Source organism: Topomyia yanbarensis, chromosome 2 (genome assembly GCF_030247195.1).
Source record: "Topomyia yanbarensis strain Yona2022 chromosome 2, ASM3024719v1, whole genome shotgun sequence".
Taxonomy (NCBI): domain Eukaryota; kingdom Metazoa; phylum Arthropoda; class Insecta; order Diptera; family Culicidae; genus Topomyia; species Topomyia yanbarensis.
The window spans coordinates 430,723,607-430,740,611 of record NC_080671.1 but is presented as its reverse complement, the minus strand read 5'-3'; the positions used below and the strand labels follow the sequence as shown (position 1 = coordinate 430,740,611).

Below are 17,005 nucleotides of genomic sequence, written 5' to 3'. Positions count from 1 at the left end.
CACAGTTACATATAGTAATATGTGTCTATTTATCTATATATTCAAACGGGCGATATGTATCTGAGTATTAGTTACTTCGGTTTATTCTTTAAAGTTCAGGCACTAATGTTAGTGAACGCATTGATTTTTAGTGATGTCAATATTGAGATAAAAGCGAAAATTTTAACGAATTGATGCTTTTTCAAAATAAATCTTTCAAGAACAAACCTAAGTTGTATAAATTCATTGGGAGAAACAGCCAAACAGTGCTTTTAAGGAACTGCTACCAACACATAGATATGTATATCGCTCGTACAAGCACATAGATAAATAGTGCCCTGAATTAAGTTACTCCAACTTAACCGTTACACAAGGTTGAGAAAGAAAAATATTTTTAAAATATTGAATAAAAAAATGTTTCTGGAAATGGTAGTACCCCCTTAAGAAAACTGAAGGTGCTAGCCGATTTATAGGTGTAATCAAACTTCATGAAACTCAGCTGAAGACACTTAATGACAAAAACATCAATGAGAGCCAAAAAATGCTTTTGTTCACCATTTTTCAGTTTGTGACCACGGTGCGGCGTCTCACCCGCACATGCGGCATCTCTCCCGCAATGACCTTTTTTTTGTAAAATGTTCATGGAAATTTGATGAATTTTTTTTCATTTCAAAAACCATTTCACAATATTTTAGAAACTTGTCGCAATTGATAAAAATGATTTCATCAATTATTGAATGGTTTACTTTGATGCAGGATCCATTTTTAAAAATGTGCGGCATCTCTCCCCAAATTACCCTAAACCGATTTTATAACACCCGACCGCAGTTCATGATTCATTCCCGCTAATTACTTGCACCGGGCCGCAAATCTTGAACAGTTTACGTTCGAAGCTCTCTGACAATGGAAGTAAACTGATTTAAGTCGATGGCCAGCCCATTTGGCTTCAAACGTAAAGTGAACCGAGTACGAAAACGGGTCTAGTATGCGAGTGCGGTATTATTTGTGTGTTACACCAGCCCGTCATGTCGGCCGAAGCCGCTGTCTGCTGGGAAAGAGGCAATTACGCCGAGCGTGTCGGTGCCGGAGCACCCGTCTACCTGGCAGCAGTGATCGAATCTCTTGTTGCCGAAGTATTGGGGCTGGCAGATAAAATTGCTCACCGGTGTGAACAGTGCCCAGGCTGAGTGCTGCCAAACTTCGCCTTTCTGTCGGAAACAACAAAAAACCGCCATTTTTAAGGGCGACTATTTTTTCGCATAAAGAATTCATTTGATTGTCTCCCTTTCTCTAATTAATCTACATTTTAATCACTTGACAAGATTTTTTACAATGCCACCCTAAATAGTAAAATGTCCATTGTCCAAAGATTCGTACAGTGAAATAATTTTTCATCCACCGGGCTTACTGTTTTGTATAAATAAGGATTTTAATTGCCGATGGGTGGAAAATAACATTCGTATGGAATATGAAAAAAGAATTTCAATTTTGGCAAATTTGTTTACCAAAAGAAATACTCTTTGGATGGGAGATTTATGTTCCTAATGGCCCTGGTTACTAGCACGGAGCTGCACAAACTAATCCACGGAGACGAATCCTAATAATCACCTTCTCTCCCGGTGTTGACATACAGTCTGCGGACATCTGACAAGATTAGTTGACTCGTTGCAGAAACCGACTAAACTCACAACTCTTTTTGTTCAAGATTTATGGCCCGGTGCATGAAATTTGCAGGAACCAATCACAAACAAGCTACGATGTGTGTATTTTGTCCAACTGTATGCTTCTTTCCACCCATCGGAAATGAAAAGGATGACGTCTGCTAGTAGCACTTAACGACACAAACTGATTCATCCAGCAGCCGTGTACAGCTCACAAATATTTCCTCCTCCGTATTGTACAGCCCTCCGTTCGCCTCAAGCAGCCAAATACGAATGATAATAGAAACAAATCTGTAGCGGACCTATATTTTTAACTTTTCATCATTTAAGTGTTCGGTTGGTGCATCATATTGACGGCTCTAACCGAGATGAGCTGAAAATTTTTACCACTTCCGAATAGTTTTCGAAACCTTTTGCAAAACACAGTTTTTTTTAATTATTAATGCATGTTACCCATACTCTAAAGTTTAAAACTACATTGCTGAACAGATTTTCGACAAAACGGCGAAGGAATTGATAAATTCCATGCAGTATAACAAAAGATATAAACGTTCCAAGGTTTTTCTTCGTAAATTTTGAAAAGGAGCCCCTATATTGAAAGGTAAGTCGTTAGTCACAACAAACACAAGCAAAGCGTTGTGACAGCGTCAGTCATAATAGCATTAATTGTTATAAATAATTTTAAATGCTTAATACTACAATATCTTACTATTTTATTTAGTTAAAGACACGAGTTTCACAAGTTAATAAGTTCTTTCATACATACACTACCGCCATTGTCATACACGTAGTCCAGACCTGATGAACAACTTTGCTGAAGACACGACCTTTGTAGACCATTAGACAGTCGATATTAAACAATTTCAAAATGCGCAACCTAATATCTATACTAGTGCTACGTAGTGACAGAATTTAGAACCAAACACACCACCATCACCACAGTATACGCCTTCTAAACAACTTTGCTAAAGGCATGAACATTCAAGGTCAAAGTCAAGTTAAAATATTCATGAATTCCGATGTACACAGGAGCCACACCATGGTAGAATTCCATATTAAACATATTGCTACCCACACGAACTTGGTTTTATAATTGACTTCACTAAAGATTGTACTGTTTCGATTTTGTTGGTTATTTTCGGCAAACGAATGCAATGAAATTGAAAGACAGATAGATATTCTAGAGCGAATCAGTTATAAACCTAGAACGGAAAACTATGACTAAGCAGGCTCATATGGACATGATCGAAAGGAAATATCGGCGGCGTCGGCGGTTAAACAGGATGATGAATTATGTTTTTTCAAAGACCGTACGATAGACTTAGGTGCAACGCCCAACTCCTACTTAGCAGAAGGCAAAGGATTCTTCACATTTCCATATGAGCCTGCCTAGTCCTAGTTTTCCGTTCTAAGTTTATAACTAATTCGCTCTTGAATACCTATCCGTCTTTCAATTTCATTGCTTTCGTTTCTCATAGTCTTAAATTTGCCGAAGATAGCCCACAAAATTGATACAAAGTCCAGTTTGACAAAAAAAAATACACCGTTTAACGCAAATTCATGAATTACGGAATATTTTCTATGAGAAAAGGATTTTTCACTCTAAACTTTTAAAATTACTTAATGGGATCGAAACAAGAACAAAACTATTTCAAAAAATTTAAGAACTAAATATGACACGTTATTAAGGTTCAAAGAACTTTCGGTGAGCATCTACACGAATTCAACGCTTGATAGTATGTGTCGAAAAAATGCGTTCAACTTTATCACCGGTTTATCCATATAAAGCATATATTAAACTCTAAAAGTAGAATATCAGTCGATTTATTACATTATCACGATTCAAGTCTTGCAAAATAGTTGGTGAAAACCAATTGACCGGGTGGAATGGTGCTTTTGAAAAAGTGGCGGTGATTTTTCGTCACACCACCACACTGTCCCGGGGCACGCAACGCAACTGCATAGTGAAAAAAACCGCAGCCAGTTTTTCAAAAGCACCATTCAGCTAAGCCGATGGTTTTTCCAGCTGCTATTTTGCATGATTTGAATCGTGATGATTTAATAAATCAACTGATATGCTTCCTTTAGACTTTTGAAAAGGTTTAAATGGATAATCTGGTAACAAAGCTGAACACAATTTTTCCTACCTATACTACCAAGCGTTCAACTTTAACACATGCTCAGAAAAGGTAACTTGAGCCTTAATAATTGTTGAATCTCGCACTTAGTCAAGTCTTCCTATGCATGGCCATGTTCCCATGATTTCACTTGTACTCAAATCACTCTTTTGTTTCAAAGGAACAAATTTCACCTAATCTAATGGCGTTTTCGTTTTTTCTTGGTGCTACACCGGTGTAGTGCAAAGAAAGAGATAGACTGATTACACCCAAGTTTGAATGAGTGTAGCACCGACTACACCGGTGTAGTGCACTGTCAAAAACGAATATGCCATAAGAGAAAGACGTCAAAGCTTACTGTGATAATTCTCTTTGAGAAGAAATTCCGGAATCGCTGCACGCTGAACACAAGTTAAAATAGTATATGGGAAATAAATGTTTTGTCTATTGTACGAAAATAGGAAGCTTATTATAAAAGTAGATAGAAAGTACCACCTTTTCCTGAAGGACACATTTCTGTTACTGTCTCCAGATTCTTATCCTATATTATGCGCGAAATCTTCAATACAGGCTTAAACTACTTGATGAATTGTATGGTCCAGCGATATGCTTTCTTGTTCGTTTACTGTTGTGATCCGTGTTCAGCGAGTAACGACTCCGAAATGTCTTCTTAAGGAGAATTCTGCACCATGGATTTGATCTCATTTCCTAACATTATGTGATATGTGTTCGATGAGTACAAGCAAAACTATACACAGAAAAAAATATTGGTGAAGGTAAGAGCACAGAGAACAGACATCCATGATCGAACAAAAATATTTAAAAAACGTGTGTAAACATTTGAATTAATATAATAAAAACACTAGCGCCGCCACACCAACCTATCCCAACTATCCGTCAAATCGATTCCGGAACCGGTTCGAAATCCTGGATGGATTCTGCATGGAATCTAGCTCAAAGAAAACAACCGATTCCGACTCTATCGGTTGACGCATTTGAGCTGGAATTCATGCTGGAAGTCCGAATCGGTTCCGGACTAGTTTGACTGGGTAGAGGAATAACCGCTGTCAATTCTGTCGCACTCAGCCACAAAAAAAACATGACGACAGCAGCGCACCTGGTTTAGATATCCAAACTACCTTCGAAACCGTTACAGATTTTACACAAGTTGAATGCTGAAGATGGACGTCTGTTCTCTGTGGTAAGAGTGTTTCGCTCATAGCAAAAAACAACCAACTGTTAGGTTGAAAGTAAAACTTTTAAATTAATCAAGTATAGTAACTAAAATAAAAGTTTTCATTTTAGTCATTGAAGATTAGTAATCAAAATAAAAGTCTTTCAAACTAGGGTATGTGTTGGTTGTTTTTTTGCTAAGAGCGGAAAACTTATTTTTACCGACATTTTCTCTGTGTGTATGCATATATCTGATGAATGGAAACTGTCCGAAAAGATAACAAACATGGACCTCTAAGCTTTTTCGCTTTAAATCATCTTTCTTTTAATGTTGAAAAGGACAATCAGGACTCTCAATCAAAAAATTTAATGAAATCCGCCATTTATTACAATGGCTCGAATTGTCTAATTGAGTTCATTTAAATAATTCAGAATTTAAGTCAAATGTGTTTTACCAGGCAGGATCCGACAAGGAGGGCGAGTAATTCTAGTTTACATTGGCTATCCCCTAGAAGAAGAAATAGCAATAAAAATAATTGAAAAAATATTTCTGTTTACTATACTAATCAACATATTTACGATGCTAAGAATATAACATGTCTCTTTGTTCATAAAATACCATTGGCGCCCAAGAACCGATGGAATCTGTAAATATAATTTGCCGTTTAAAAATGGGGCTTTTTAAGTACTTAAATTCATCTGAATACACTGTTCAACTAAACCCTACATTTTGTTGTAAATCCTTGTAATTCGATTTCTCAACCGGTAGGTTCCGTACCAATCTAAACACTGATAAAATTTTAATAACTTTTTAGGACGAATTTAGATCGATTTGTAGTTTCCTACAAAGTTGTAGACAATGCAATTGTTCACTTTTAGTATTATTTGAATATCTATAGTACCACCAAGAGGCAAAAATGTGAACTTTTTTTATAATAAAGTACACCGTGGCTCTTCTTCGAAAAATTGTTTTCACGCACTTTTTCTCATTCACCCGTAAACCTGATTCAAAATTCAACCCTGAGCTTATGATCAATTTACCACAGTATACCGCCATCATAATCTTCCACCGACGAGAGCGAGCGAGAGCTATGTTGGATGAACTCTCAAATATTTGTAAACTAAAGAGAGCATAAACCAGAAATTTTCCCTCCTTTTGCCTTAGCTCTCTCACTCTCTTTCCACCCTGTTGCATTGTACCATCAATCGCACACCCCATTTCTATGCTGCTGCAGCTGGGATGTATGTTTAGTCAGTGGGTGGCTTGAGCTACGACGATATCAACAATCAAGTCAGTCGCTCCGTATACATTAGCCGTATAGGAGGTGGTAACAAAGTCATCCTTGCTTCAGTCTCGTGGAAGCCTTCTTCGTGAGTGGTTTGGCGCGAACCTCTAGCAATTTTTCCATCAACAAATCAAATCACGTGCGTTCAAAAAGTATTCGTTAAATTGAATTACATCGTTTGCTTGAAAGTTATTAAAAGTTTGGCCACGGGTTTTTTCCCCGGTGCCGATACCAAGCAAAACTTTTATTCGCACGTTCCTTAGTGTGAAGCAAATAAGTTAAGTGTGAATTTATGAGGTTAATTAGAGCCGGGTGCGCTTGGGTAGAAACGTGAAAATTTACAGTGAAAAGTTGGTCGAGCCGAGTAAAAAAAACTCGTTAAGAATATCCCAAAACAGTCATAAAACGGGCGGTACATTGAAGCGGAACGGAGGAAAATTGCATTTTAGCGCGAATCACGGTCGGAAAATTATCAAAACAGAGATTTTTATCACCACCGTTATTACCGACGTGTTATCCCAACCGTTTATTACTCCGGCTACCCATAAAACCGGGGAAGCGAAACGCTAACGGCCCCGACTGTGATGAGTGAGCGAGTGAGTGCGTGTACATAGAAAAGTGAAAGCATTTTTGCGGGAACGAAATCATCAATTATTACCCGTGTTCCGGCGTCAAGAGCCCCCCGTTGGACCAACATGTTGCGTTTTGGATTACTCAAGTACAAAAAATTGAACAACAGCGTATCGGCCTCCGGGGAACCGGTGCCGACAGAATTCAGTGACGATTGTGGCCAGCAGCCGCAGCATCAGCAACCTTCTAGCGCAAGGTCGACGACAACAATTGCAACACCTGTGCGCCAAAATCATCACCTTCTGATTCACAACGAGCTGAGTGGGAGCACGATGAAAAATGTAAGAGCTTTTTCTTGTTTTGTTATGCCTATGTACATTTTAGATGGGTTCGGGAGAGGTGGTTATGGCGTTGGGACAAGCTCCCCCAGTCAGGTTGGCACATTTTGAAAAGTTTCTGGCTTGTTTTCATCTAATTGAATGATTCGCGAGTGCTCGGCCTACGGTTTCGCTGGAAATGTGTGTTGTGGGGAGGGGACGGTTTGAAGGCGTCGATGAATTGAACAAGCACGACCTTTTGGAAGGTATTTAGAACATTTTTACTTTATTTTCATGTAGTCTTTGTTGGCCTTTGCTGAAAAAGATGGATGCGTAATTTTCTGAACACAAACGTGGCGTTGAATTTGTTTATTTGAATTTGAAACGTTTTAGTGGACTTGAAATCCAATTACATCAAATTTTCATATTTATCTAGCTTTGTGTTCTGTTAGAGTTTCATCGAGAGTTGATGTCAAAAATATTCACGAAATTGCCTTTTTTCCCGTTGAATCTGAATAGGGCTCCATAATAAAAACTTTACGCACTTCTAAACTAGCAGCTACATATTACATTAAATCATCGGTTTAAAATTGAATAGTTCGTTTAATTTCACCTAGTCATACTGAATAAACAAAAACCTCTATGTCAAGTGTGGTACATTTACAGAAAAAACACCGTTCCATATATAAACTTCGATCGAAATGTTAATACTCGATTTCATCTGGAACAAAATTGTTACCATGTTCACAATTTTGTTCCAGATGTTAACTTTTTCATCGCCATGGCCATGATTAGTTATTGAATTTGCGTTTAGACTTCGTCTCATCAGAATCCGACACTAAGTTAACGGATCAAGCTAGCACTGGATTGACGGACACGGAGACACAATTTGTCTTCCTGATCAAACCCCTAGTCAAGCGTGATGTCCCACAAGAAAAGAAGCTCATTTTAAGCTAATGAGAACTAATGAAATCAAAACATTTGGTTTGGCTTAGTCCGTTAACTAAGTTAGTGTCGGATTCTCATGAGACGAAGTCGAAGTAACTAATTTAGTAATAGGTTTAACAATTTTCTTCTCAATGAAGAAAAAATAGTTTCTACCAAAATTGTTCTCCACTAAGGATAAATATAGCATAATGACCATGATCTCAACTCACCATTTGTTGACTAATTTACACCACCGGTGTCTGATTCTGTCGCACCGAGAAAACAAAGTCAGGCGTAAGTGCTACCGTGCTCGAACCGACAGATGACAGAGGTTTGTGTATTCTTCTTGCCTGAGGGCGGTTGGGCGCACGTTCGACCTTCGCGCTCGCGTTCCTGGTAGGCTGAGTAACAAGAATAAAGCAACATAGCAAAAGACCCCTCCAACAGAACATAGCACGGATAGTATCTTGGCTTATGATACACCATAGAATTATGAATCTTTGATGGTATCTTGTTTTCTTTTTCTGCGCTAACTGTCTAAGAAAACAGAAACAAGCGTACAATGGCAGGAATATCGGTCGCCGCCGTCGGCACCGCGAAGAGGAGGGACACATTCTTAACGGTTCCACTGTAACACATTTGCTTGCATAAAATATGACTAAATTTTACCGCGAGGTCAAAGAGCACTTGAAATGTGATGGCACTTTCGCTTTTTCAACAAACTTCTAGCTGCGAAAAGAAGTATTCACTCGCCCCATCCCTCAGTTAGCATAGTTGGACTGCCAGATCAACAGTCAGTGCCTTCGAAACGTTGGGAGAGGAATAAACCATTTTCTATTGTATATCAAAAACAATACTTACCATGTTCAACAAAAAGTGGTTGCTATAGGAACAGCGCCTGCAATCTAAATAATGGAGTGACATTGGCCTACTGCGCGGCTATAGTTGTTCTTTGAAGCCTGTGACGTGCTTAAATGCATCTTGCAGTTGAAAGCAACAGTTTCCATCGAATAGTAAAAAACTAAAAACAGAGTGCAGCCAGCGAGTTTGGTATACCATGGTACCTATGGCTAACAGGTGTTGTTATCTAATGGAGATGCACGACGTCAGGTACGTTAGGGAGTGATTGGGCTGGTGTACATTAACCATAATTTACAAAACTTAAAAACAATAGTATCACTTTTGGTAGTAGCAAAAATTATGTACATTTGGTAAATCAAACATTACTTATTTTTTTCGAGGGTTGTCCTACTTGAGCTGTAGAGTCACTCACTACAATTGCAGACGAGACGGAAAATGTCACCCACTGAAACACTGCCTAAAGCCAATTGCAGACGGCCGTGATTCTGGTTGTGATATTCATTGTACGGTTCAGATACGTGCAGGCGTAGGGTTTCCACGATCGCGTGTATCATCGCGAAGAGCTCGAGCGTTTGTACGTTAACGTGTTCGATCGCGTAGGCGTTTGAATGTCGTTTGAATGTCGCGGCTACGCATATTCGCATGTGTTCTTGGATGATCGCTTGCGGCCGTGAATCTGATACTTAATTTTCTGTATACAGTTCAGATGTTAGAAGAGAGTGAGTTCTTCCCAGTGATGTCACCGTGGAACGTGTTGTCTAGTGGATACGAGCGTCATTTATTTATGGGTTCAACTGAAGGCAAAGTTGCTAGGCACGAAAGCAGGTACATCCGGACGTGACTGATTCATGATCGCGTGAAGACGGACGTGTGTAGGTTCACTCTTGAGATCGCGTTTCCAAATTTATAAGTGCTAAAGCGTTCACTTAGTCATCGGGGTATCCTGTTAGTGAGATCGCTGCTGCAGGTTTGCGTGGAGGATCGCGAAGGGCTCGAGCGCTTGCATGTTAACCTATTTGTCGCGTGTGCTAGCTTCTGTGCCACTTTGCGTGCATAAATTCGATTTTGCAACCGTGTGGCCATTCACATGTATTCTTGAATATTAATTAATTTTTAGTGTATGGTATAGATGCTAGAAGAGAGTAAACTTCCCCATATCACCCGGTTCCCGTTCATGTCGCATATCGTGTTGTCTAGTGAATATAAGCGTCATTTTTTATTGGTCCAACTGCACAGTGGCCCAGAATGTAAATTTAGCAAAAATTTTATGACTTTTTGCTAAAATGAGACTTAGCACAATATGTTTGGCAAAGTTGTTGTACGTTGTAAGGCCCTTCATTTTGTTTAAACCAAAGCTAGGGTGGTTCTAATTTTGGCAATATTTAAAATTGAACTTTTTAACGGTTCAAGATAGAGCTTGACTGTCTTCGATGAATTTGTAGAGCAACACATTTTGCTGAAGACATGCAAGCTCTAGATTTTACACTTTCCATTAAACGAGGAATCCAAATGTAAGCTTTAGGGTGTTCCTTGAGAAAACGGTTTTATTTCTATAAGTTTTGTAGGTTTTATTTTTCACTAAAATACCCTATGGACAACTCAAAGATTATTTTAGGGCTCATAACACCAACTACAATACTACATAACTTTTTCAAATATCTTCGATTAGGGCACTTATCATTAAATACCGTTGCTGTCATTTGAAATAGCATGCTTTGTAGTATATATCACCAAAAAAATTGCACATACGATATATTTTTATATCTTGCAATATTTACTCAAAAATAGTAAATTTTTAGTAAAAAGTATATATAACTTTCTAACGAGAGAAACGAGGGGTTCGGTATATTAAGACAAATTGTTCTCCTTCAAAATATCTGAAAATATTTCTCAAGTCATCTTATTGTAAAATCAAAACTGCAAAAGTTATATATAGAAAACCATTTTTTTAGAAACACCTTTATTTTTTTAGTAAATTATTTGTAAAATGAAATGTACACTAAATAGAGTTCCAGTGTCTTCGACAATTTTTTTAAATTTTATTTTTTTCAATTTTCTGGAAAAAATTCGAAAATCTATCTCAAACAATCAATATATTAATTTTCTGATTTAAAAAATAGAACCACCCTATCAACTATTAAAATAATAGAGACGTATTGCAAAGCGCAAAATTTTAACATGAAAACATTTTATATTGTCCACCGTGAACTTTCACTACGAAGGGTCAATTCATGAAAAACCAAATTTTTAAGGTAAAAATATGCGGAGGCCAGGAACGCAAGCTTGTTGCTAGGCACTGACGCGCTTGTTTACATTGAGAAAAAATGGAATTCGAAGTGAAAATTCAAACGCACAAATGAGAGTTTTCGGACATTTTCCTTCGGTCATCTGCACATTGGCAGAAAATTTGAAGTTTAGTTAGTAAATTATTAAAGTTTCGCGGGTGTTTTTTTCAGTGGTGTGTGATTACAGTGCATTTGAAAAAGTGTTCTGAAAATGAGAAGAAGAAAAATAAGAGTGTTTCGAAAAGAAACCCCAAGTGAAGAGGTGTGATATTTTCGCACAAAATAAGAGCTACAGACATATTTCTGTCAAAAACTCGAGTTGATTATATAGGAAAATGTTCTATAGCTTCCTCTAGTAGCAGTTTCGTGGTACACCGGCTAGGTTAGTGTATTGAAAAACGTATTTCTATATTTGCTAATGCCAGATACATGGTTAGGCAGGGGAGAGGGGTGAGTGCGGCGTAGGAGCTATGTTGTGGCTTGCATTTATAATGTCCTTAATACAACTTTTTCATTTTTTCCCAACCTATTCTTCAAATGCTTTTCAGAGTTTTTGAAGACGAACATTTTATTCTAACACATCAAAACTCTAGCTTATATTATTCTAATGATATAAGCACTTTATATATCAAAAACAGATTTTTTAACGTAATTTTATGAAATTTAGAAAAAAAAAAACGCCTTCGCAATTTTCTGCTCAATTATAACTATAATCATGACCTTATTTATAGTAGAAAAAGAATTATCTTTTGTTTGCCCCAATGAGAGATATTGTTATTCTAAAGAATCCAATTTTTGGCGAAAAAGTGCTCATAGCCTTTAAGGGAAAATAGTTAGATATGTTTTGCCATGAAACAAATTATTCTGAAGACTACTTCAGTTTTGAATCACAACTGCAAAAGTCATTTGAATAATACAGTTTTTCTAAGAAACACCCTAACCTTCGATTTTAAAATTGTTGTAAATTGAATAGTGTGATAGATAGAGCTTACATGTTTTCAGCAAACTTTTCCAAAATTTGACGCTCTACAACTCCGCTGAAGGTCGTTTGGCTCTAGCTAGAATGATTTAAAAGTTTTAATTTTTTGATCTTGGTAAAGTTCGAACCACCCTAATTGTTGTTTTAACAAAAAGCAGCAGCTCACAAACTACGAAAACTTCGCGAAAGACTTTATTAGGCTATGTTGTTTAGTTTTAGTAAAATCTTAAAATTCTGGCTAAATTTGCATTCTGTACCACTGAAGCCATAAATCTAGGCTGCTAAAACCGAAGATAGAGATTTTCAGACGTAACCGATGCATTATAGCGCGAACATGGACGTTTGTAGGTCCACGTCTGAGACTGCGTTTATAGGTTTATTAATGCTAAAACATTTATTTACCATTATCGATAATTGCATTCTGTTAGAATTTAAAAAATAATTAAAGAATTAATTAGAAGAAGAATTAATTTAATTAGAATTTTAATAAATAATTAATTGTGCTTTGATTTATCTAATCCGATGTTCCAGAATGCATCGAATCGGATACATGAATTGAAAACCGGAAAAAGTGACCAACGAATCCAAGGAAGGATTACCCACTATTCTATCATGTACGCCAGTTCTGCATCCATTTCCTGACCCAGCTGTCACAAATAGGCAGATGAACAGATACACAGATAAACATACAATTAGCAGCTAAAAATTGTAAACTAGTACTAAAAACTACACTTACTACCACCCTAACACTAATAACAGTGGCGGAAACAGGGAGAGCGTCCTGGGGGTTCGGAAAATTTTCAACTTTTTGTAAATTTGTTTTATTTTTATATTAGCTACAAACTCAAAATCATTCCAAATCAAATTATACAATGTTCATTTAAGCGACTGAAAATAAAAGTCGCAAGGACAGAACATGCTTCGTAAAACCCGCTTCAAATATATTAGAATGCAAAAATAGAAAATAAACTTCAAGCGTAGAAATCGGACAGTGATCCTTCAGTACAAGAATCGGTTAAAAAGTTCTCAGCCGTAAAATTCGGCAAGGTCAAGCTCCAGTATAAAAACTGATTAAGTATAAATAAATCGTTCGCAGCCAGCATCCGTATGCTGTTTAATATTAAAAGTCGGCTAAAATAACGCACTTTGTAAGAATTGGATGTTTTTTTTCCTCTTTTTATATTGAAGGTTTTTTATCCGACTCTTACAAAGGAGAACTCCAGTCTTATTCCTATATTTGAAGTTTACATCCGTTTTTTATATTCTAATATATTTGAAGCGGATTTTAAGAACCATGTTCTGTCCTTGCGACTTTTATTTTCGATGACTCATTTCAAACTCGAAATTTCAGACCCCCTCCGATTTTTTTTTCTGGATCCGCCCCTGACTAATAGGCTTCTACTTCAACATTCCTTTAAAAGTCATGTGCGCGACGACGAAGTCTTTCGATAAATCGACACACAGTGAAGTTCACTGTGAGCCGTGTCCACCAACACCGCCATTAAGCTGTGGAACAGTGTTTGCAAACACGGATCACAGCAAAAGTCAATCCAAATAGACCCGTCAGCCGCCCACGCCAGCATGTTCAGGCTAATGTAAAAAAAAAACACAAAACATAATATGGCCCATCGGTCTCCTCGATTCACCACTATCGAGGCGTAATGCGATAACCATCTTAAAGCAATAGTCTGTCAGAGGTTATTTGAAACTGAAGTGCAAACGTGCTTGATGATTGTCAAACCCACTAATCTAGGGGAGGAGAATCGAACATTACTTAATTTTCCCATTGTTTATTTCATGAGCTGGTACAAAAAATAGATATTTCGATCCTCAACACGCATACGCATACGCGGAGCTTGGTACCAACAGCTTAGACTTTATCATTTCTCCGAATTTCTTCAAACGGTGTTAATTGTGTATTCATAAAATGCTGATTTGTCACACAAGAAAAACCTGTTTCTTTCCATTTATTCAAACTACGATTCCATGGCTGGTCGTTTGTGGAAGCCACGAACTTGATGAGCTACGTGTCGTCGCTGGAACACTTGAAACAAAACATACCATAACTAATTTGTTAACTCAGCATTAGTTCGATGTTTTCTTCCTGCCAGCTCATTTTGGCATGTGGTGTGTAAGAGGGGTAAAAAACCCATAACCGAGCCACCCCGCCTATTTTGGTATGCCTGGTGGATGAATTTTGAATTTGCTTTTCTTGGCCCCCGTTTTGGTTCCTGCTTATATGAAATCAAACGTCAAAGCGGCTTTGATTAGTCATTATTGATCTAGACTGATAAGTAATCCAAGTAATTTTACACCCATTTTGTTAAGTTTTGCATCATTTTAAATCATGGTGGCTATGGTCATGGTTTATATAAAAAATTGCTGCGTGACCGCACTCTTCAGCTGGTAACTCCATTCGAACAAAAAAATCAAATGGGAAGGTTGTACCTTTCATTTGAAACTAAGTTCGCGCAAATCGGATTTTCATGGCTTTTCGAAATATTTCCTTGTTTACTGAGATCTCAGCTGTTGAGATTTCGACAAAAGATGCGAAAAAAGCTGAGATTCGGCAGAAAAAATTAAATGTGTACGAAATCCCATATTCTCGGTAAATGCATCTAGGCCGCCCTGTCACAAAGGGTCTTGCGTGCAGAGGAAACTCATACCATTTTTGCTTGAAGCGAAACAGAGCCATGTCATTATAACCACTACTGAGATCAAAATGTTTGAACTGACTGCGGTTGGAGTTGAAACCTGATTCAGTATCAGGGTCAAGCAAAACGGTATTACAGTAGTAGTCAAAGTCTTATTTACAACAAAACACGCTCTTTTTCTGCATCGCTCACCTTCTATTCTATTTTATTAGGGTGTATGAGCTCTCAGAGTTGCAATAGTTTTGTGATAAAACATCTTCATATGGGATGTACTCGCTTATTCGTAACTGCTCATTGCGCCCGAAACTCAAATATGAGCAGAATATGTTAGATTGTTCAATATTCTTAGATATTGCACAGTGTTTTTTTGCCAAAAAATGCACGATTCTCACGAAAACGATAAAGCGTATTACAATAATAGCTTCTGAGATATTTTATGTTTCAAGGCCTCCATTTTGGTGACATAGTTAAAAAGTATGAAAAACAAGATAAAGTCTTCCGAAATGTTAAAGAGATTGTTTTTGCGAACATCTTCACTAAGGACCAAAAATCACTAATTATGGTACACTCGAAGTTATAGAACGTTGTTTGTGAATTCCCCCTTAAAACATTTTAAACATAACTTCTTAAATATCGCAGATAAAACTTCAGCATGTTCATCCTGTCAATATACATATCTTTCCAGATGAGATCATTGGTCTATCTCTTCCGACTTAGAAGTCAAGGGGTAAATTATGATAAAATTATTAAATGTTTTAAAACTAATGACACAATTTTGATTATGTACTTGTAAGAAAGTTAGCCCATACTTCGGGATAACGCCATTTCGATTGACTGTAGGAAACCCGTCTTAAACCTGCAATGCAGAAGGTGGAATAGTTACTAAAAGTGAAAATAAAGTTTAATCTCTAGAAAGTGACTTACGTACAGCTCCACCACGCAAGAAGTTGTGTATTGACAACGTTCAGAGGTTTAGCACAGCCAGAAAACTTCACTGCGAAGAACAGCATTACATACGATATCGAATACAATAATTTCTTTGGAATTTTTTTTACGAATGCCTCTTGAAGAAACTTTTTCCCGGTATTTGACGTTCGTATTGTGAGAATGCGGATACCAAACATATTTCTTTTGATTTGACTATGTAATGTAAATCACCCGGAGAAAGCGTCACACACCCTTAGCAGGACCCCTAAGTTTCAGCTATGTAATCAAACAGCCCAACTAATCTATTACAATCACCATTAACATTAAGTCTCAAAAACCTGCTGCTAAACAACAGACAGCCGTCCAATCCATAACTGCTGCGTCCAGTATCTCAAAACCAACATACACTGATTAAATACAATCAAACAACCAACCAATAATCTCAAAACCAACAGTCAGCACCGCCGGCGCACTACGTTTGAGTCGATATCGCTTGTTACATTTAAGCTGGACACCAAACAGAAATCATTCAGAATTCTAACTAAACTCTAGATCGGTGAACCGAGGATCTATTCTGTCCCAGTACTTCTAGTGTGCAGATAAAAATACAACCTGAACTATTTATTTTGCTACTCAGTCGCAAAAGGGCGAACTATGATTACCGAATGTCTTGCTAGAATTCTAAACAGCAAACTGATGTGAACATCGTTATTCACGAGCCCTCGCCCTATCTTATATTTACCGAATACAGCTCCGACACGATAACAATGTTTGTTTCGTTCCTCTCGAATGACACAGTTTACCAGTCAAGCGTAGAATTTTCTTGCACATAGTAAATAAAATTATCGAATTGAGAAAAATAGCTTTAACCTAAATCGGTTTGGAAATCACGTGTTCAGCGCTCCTTCCGGGCATCCTTTTTTCCCATTACCAGTAATAACAATAATAATATTAACATACAGTTTCCCCAAAATTCAGGATCATCGAAGGTGCCCTATCCTGCGGGACGGGATGCGGATAGCATCGTTTCCATTTCAGTTGGCGTCGAAATTCTGTTTATTAAATCCGAATTTTAGCTGAACTTAATATATGACTTTTTTTCTACCGGCGTTTAGAGGGTTATGGATCCTACACGATCAGGTAGGAGATTACGCTGTAGTGAAAAAAAAACAACTTATTTTGGGTTGTAGCCACATGTTTTGGGTCACCCTGAGCAGGGAGAGGAGGTGTGTCAAAACCAATCATATCGGTCGGTCTCGACCGGTCTAG

At 37.5% G+C, this 17,005-nt stretch overlaps 1 protein-coding gene across 1 annotated transcript in view; it reads left to right on the top strand.

Moving 5' to 3' along the window:
• Nucleotides 1-6,201: 6,201 nt before the first annotated feature.
• Nucleotides 6,202-17,005, top strand: part of LOC131685392 (uncharacterized) — a 41,349-nt gene continuing 30,545 nt past the window's right edge. The window contains exon 1 of the mRNA XM_058969094.1: nt 6,202-7,127. Within this exon, the coding sequence (XP_058825077.1) occupies nt 6,912-7,127 (216 nt within the window). The 5' untranslated portion in view covers nt 6,202-6,911. The remainder of the gene's footprint in view (nt 7,128-17,005) is intronic.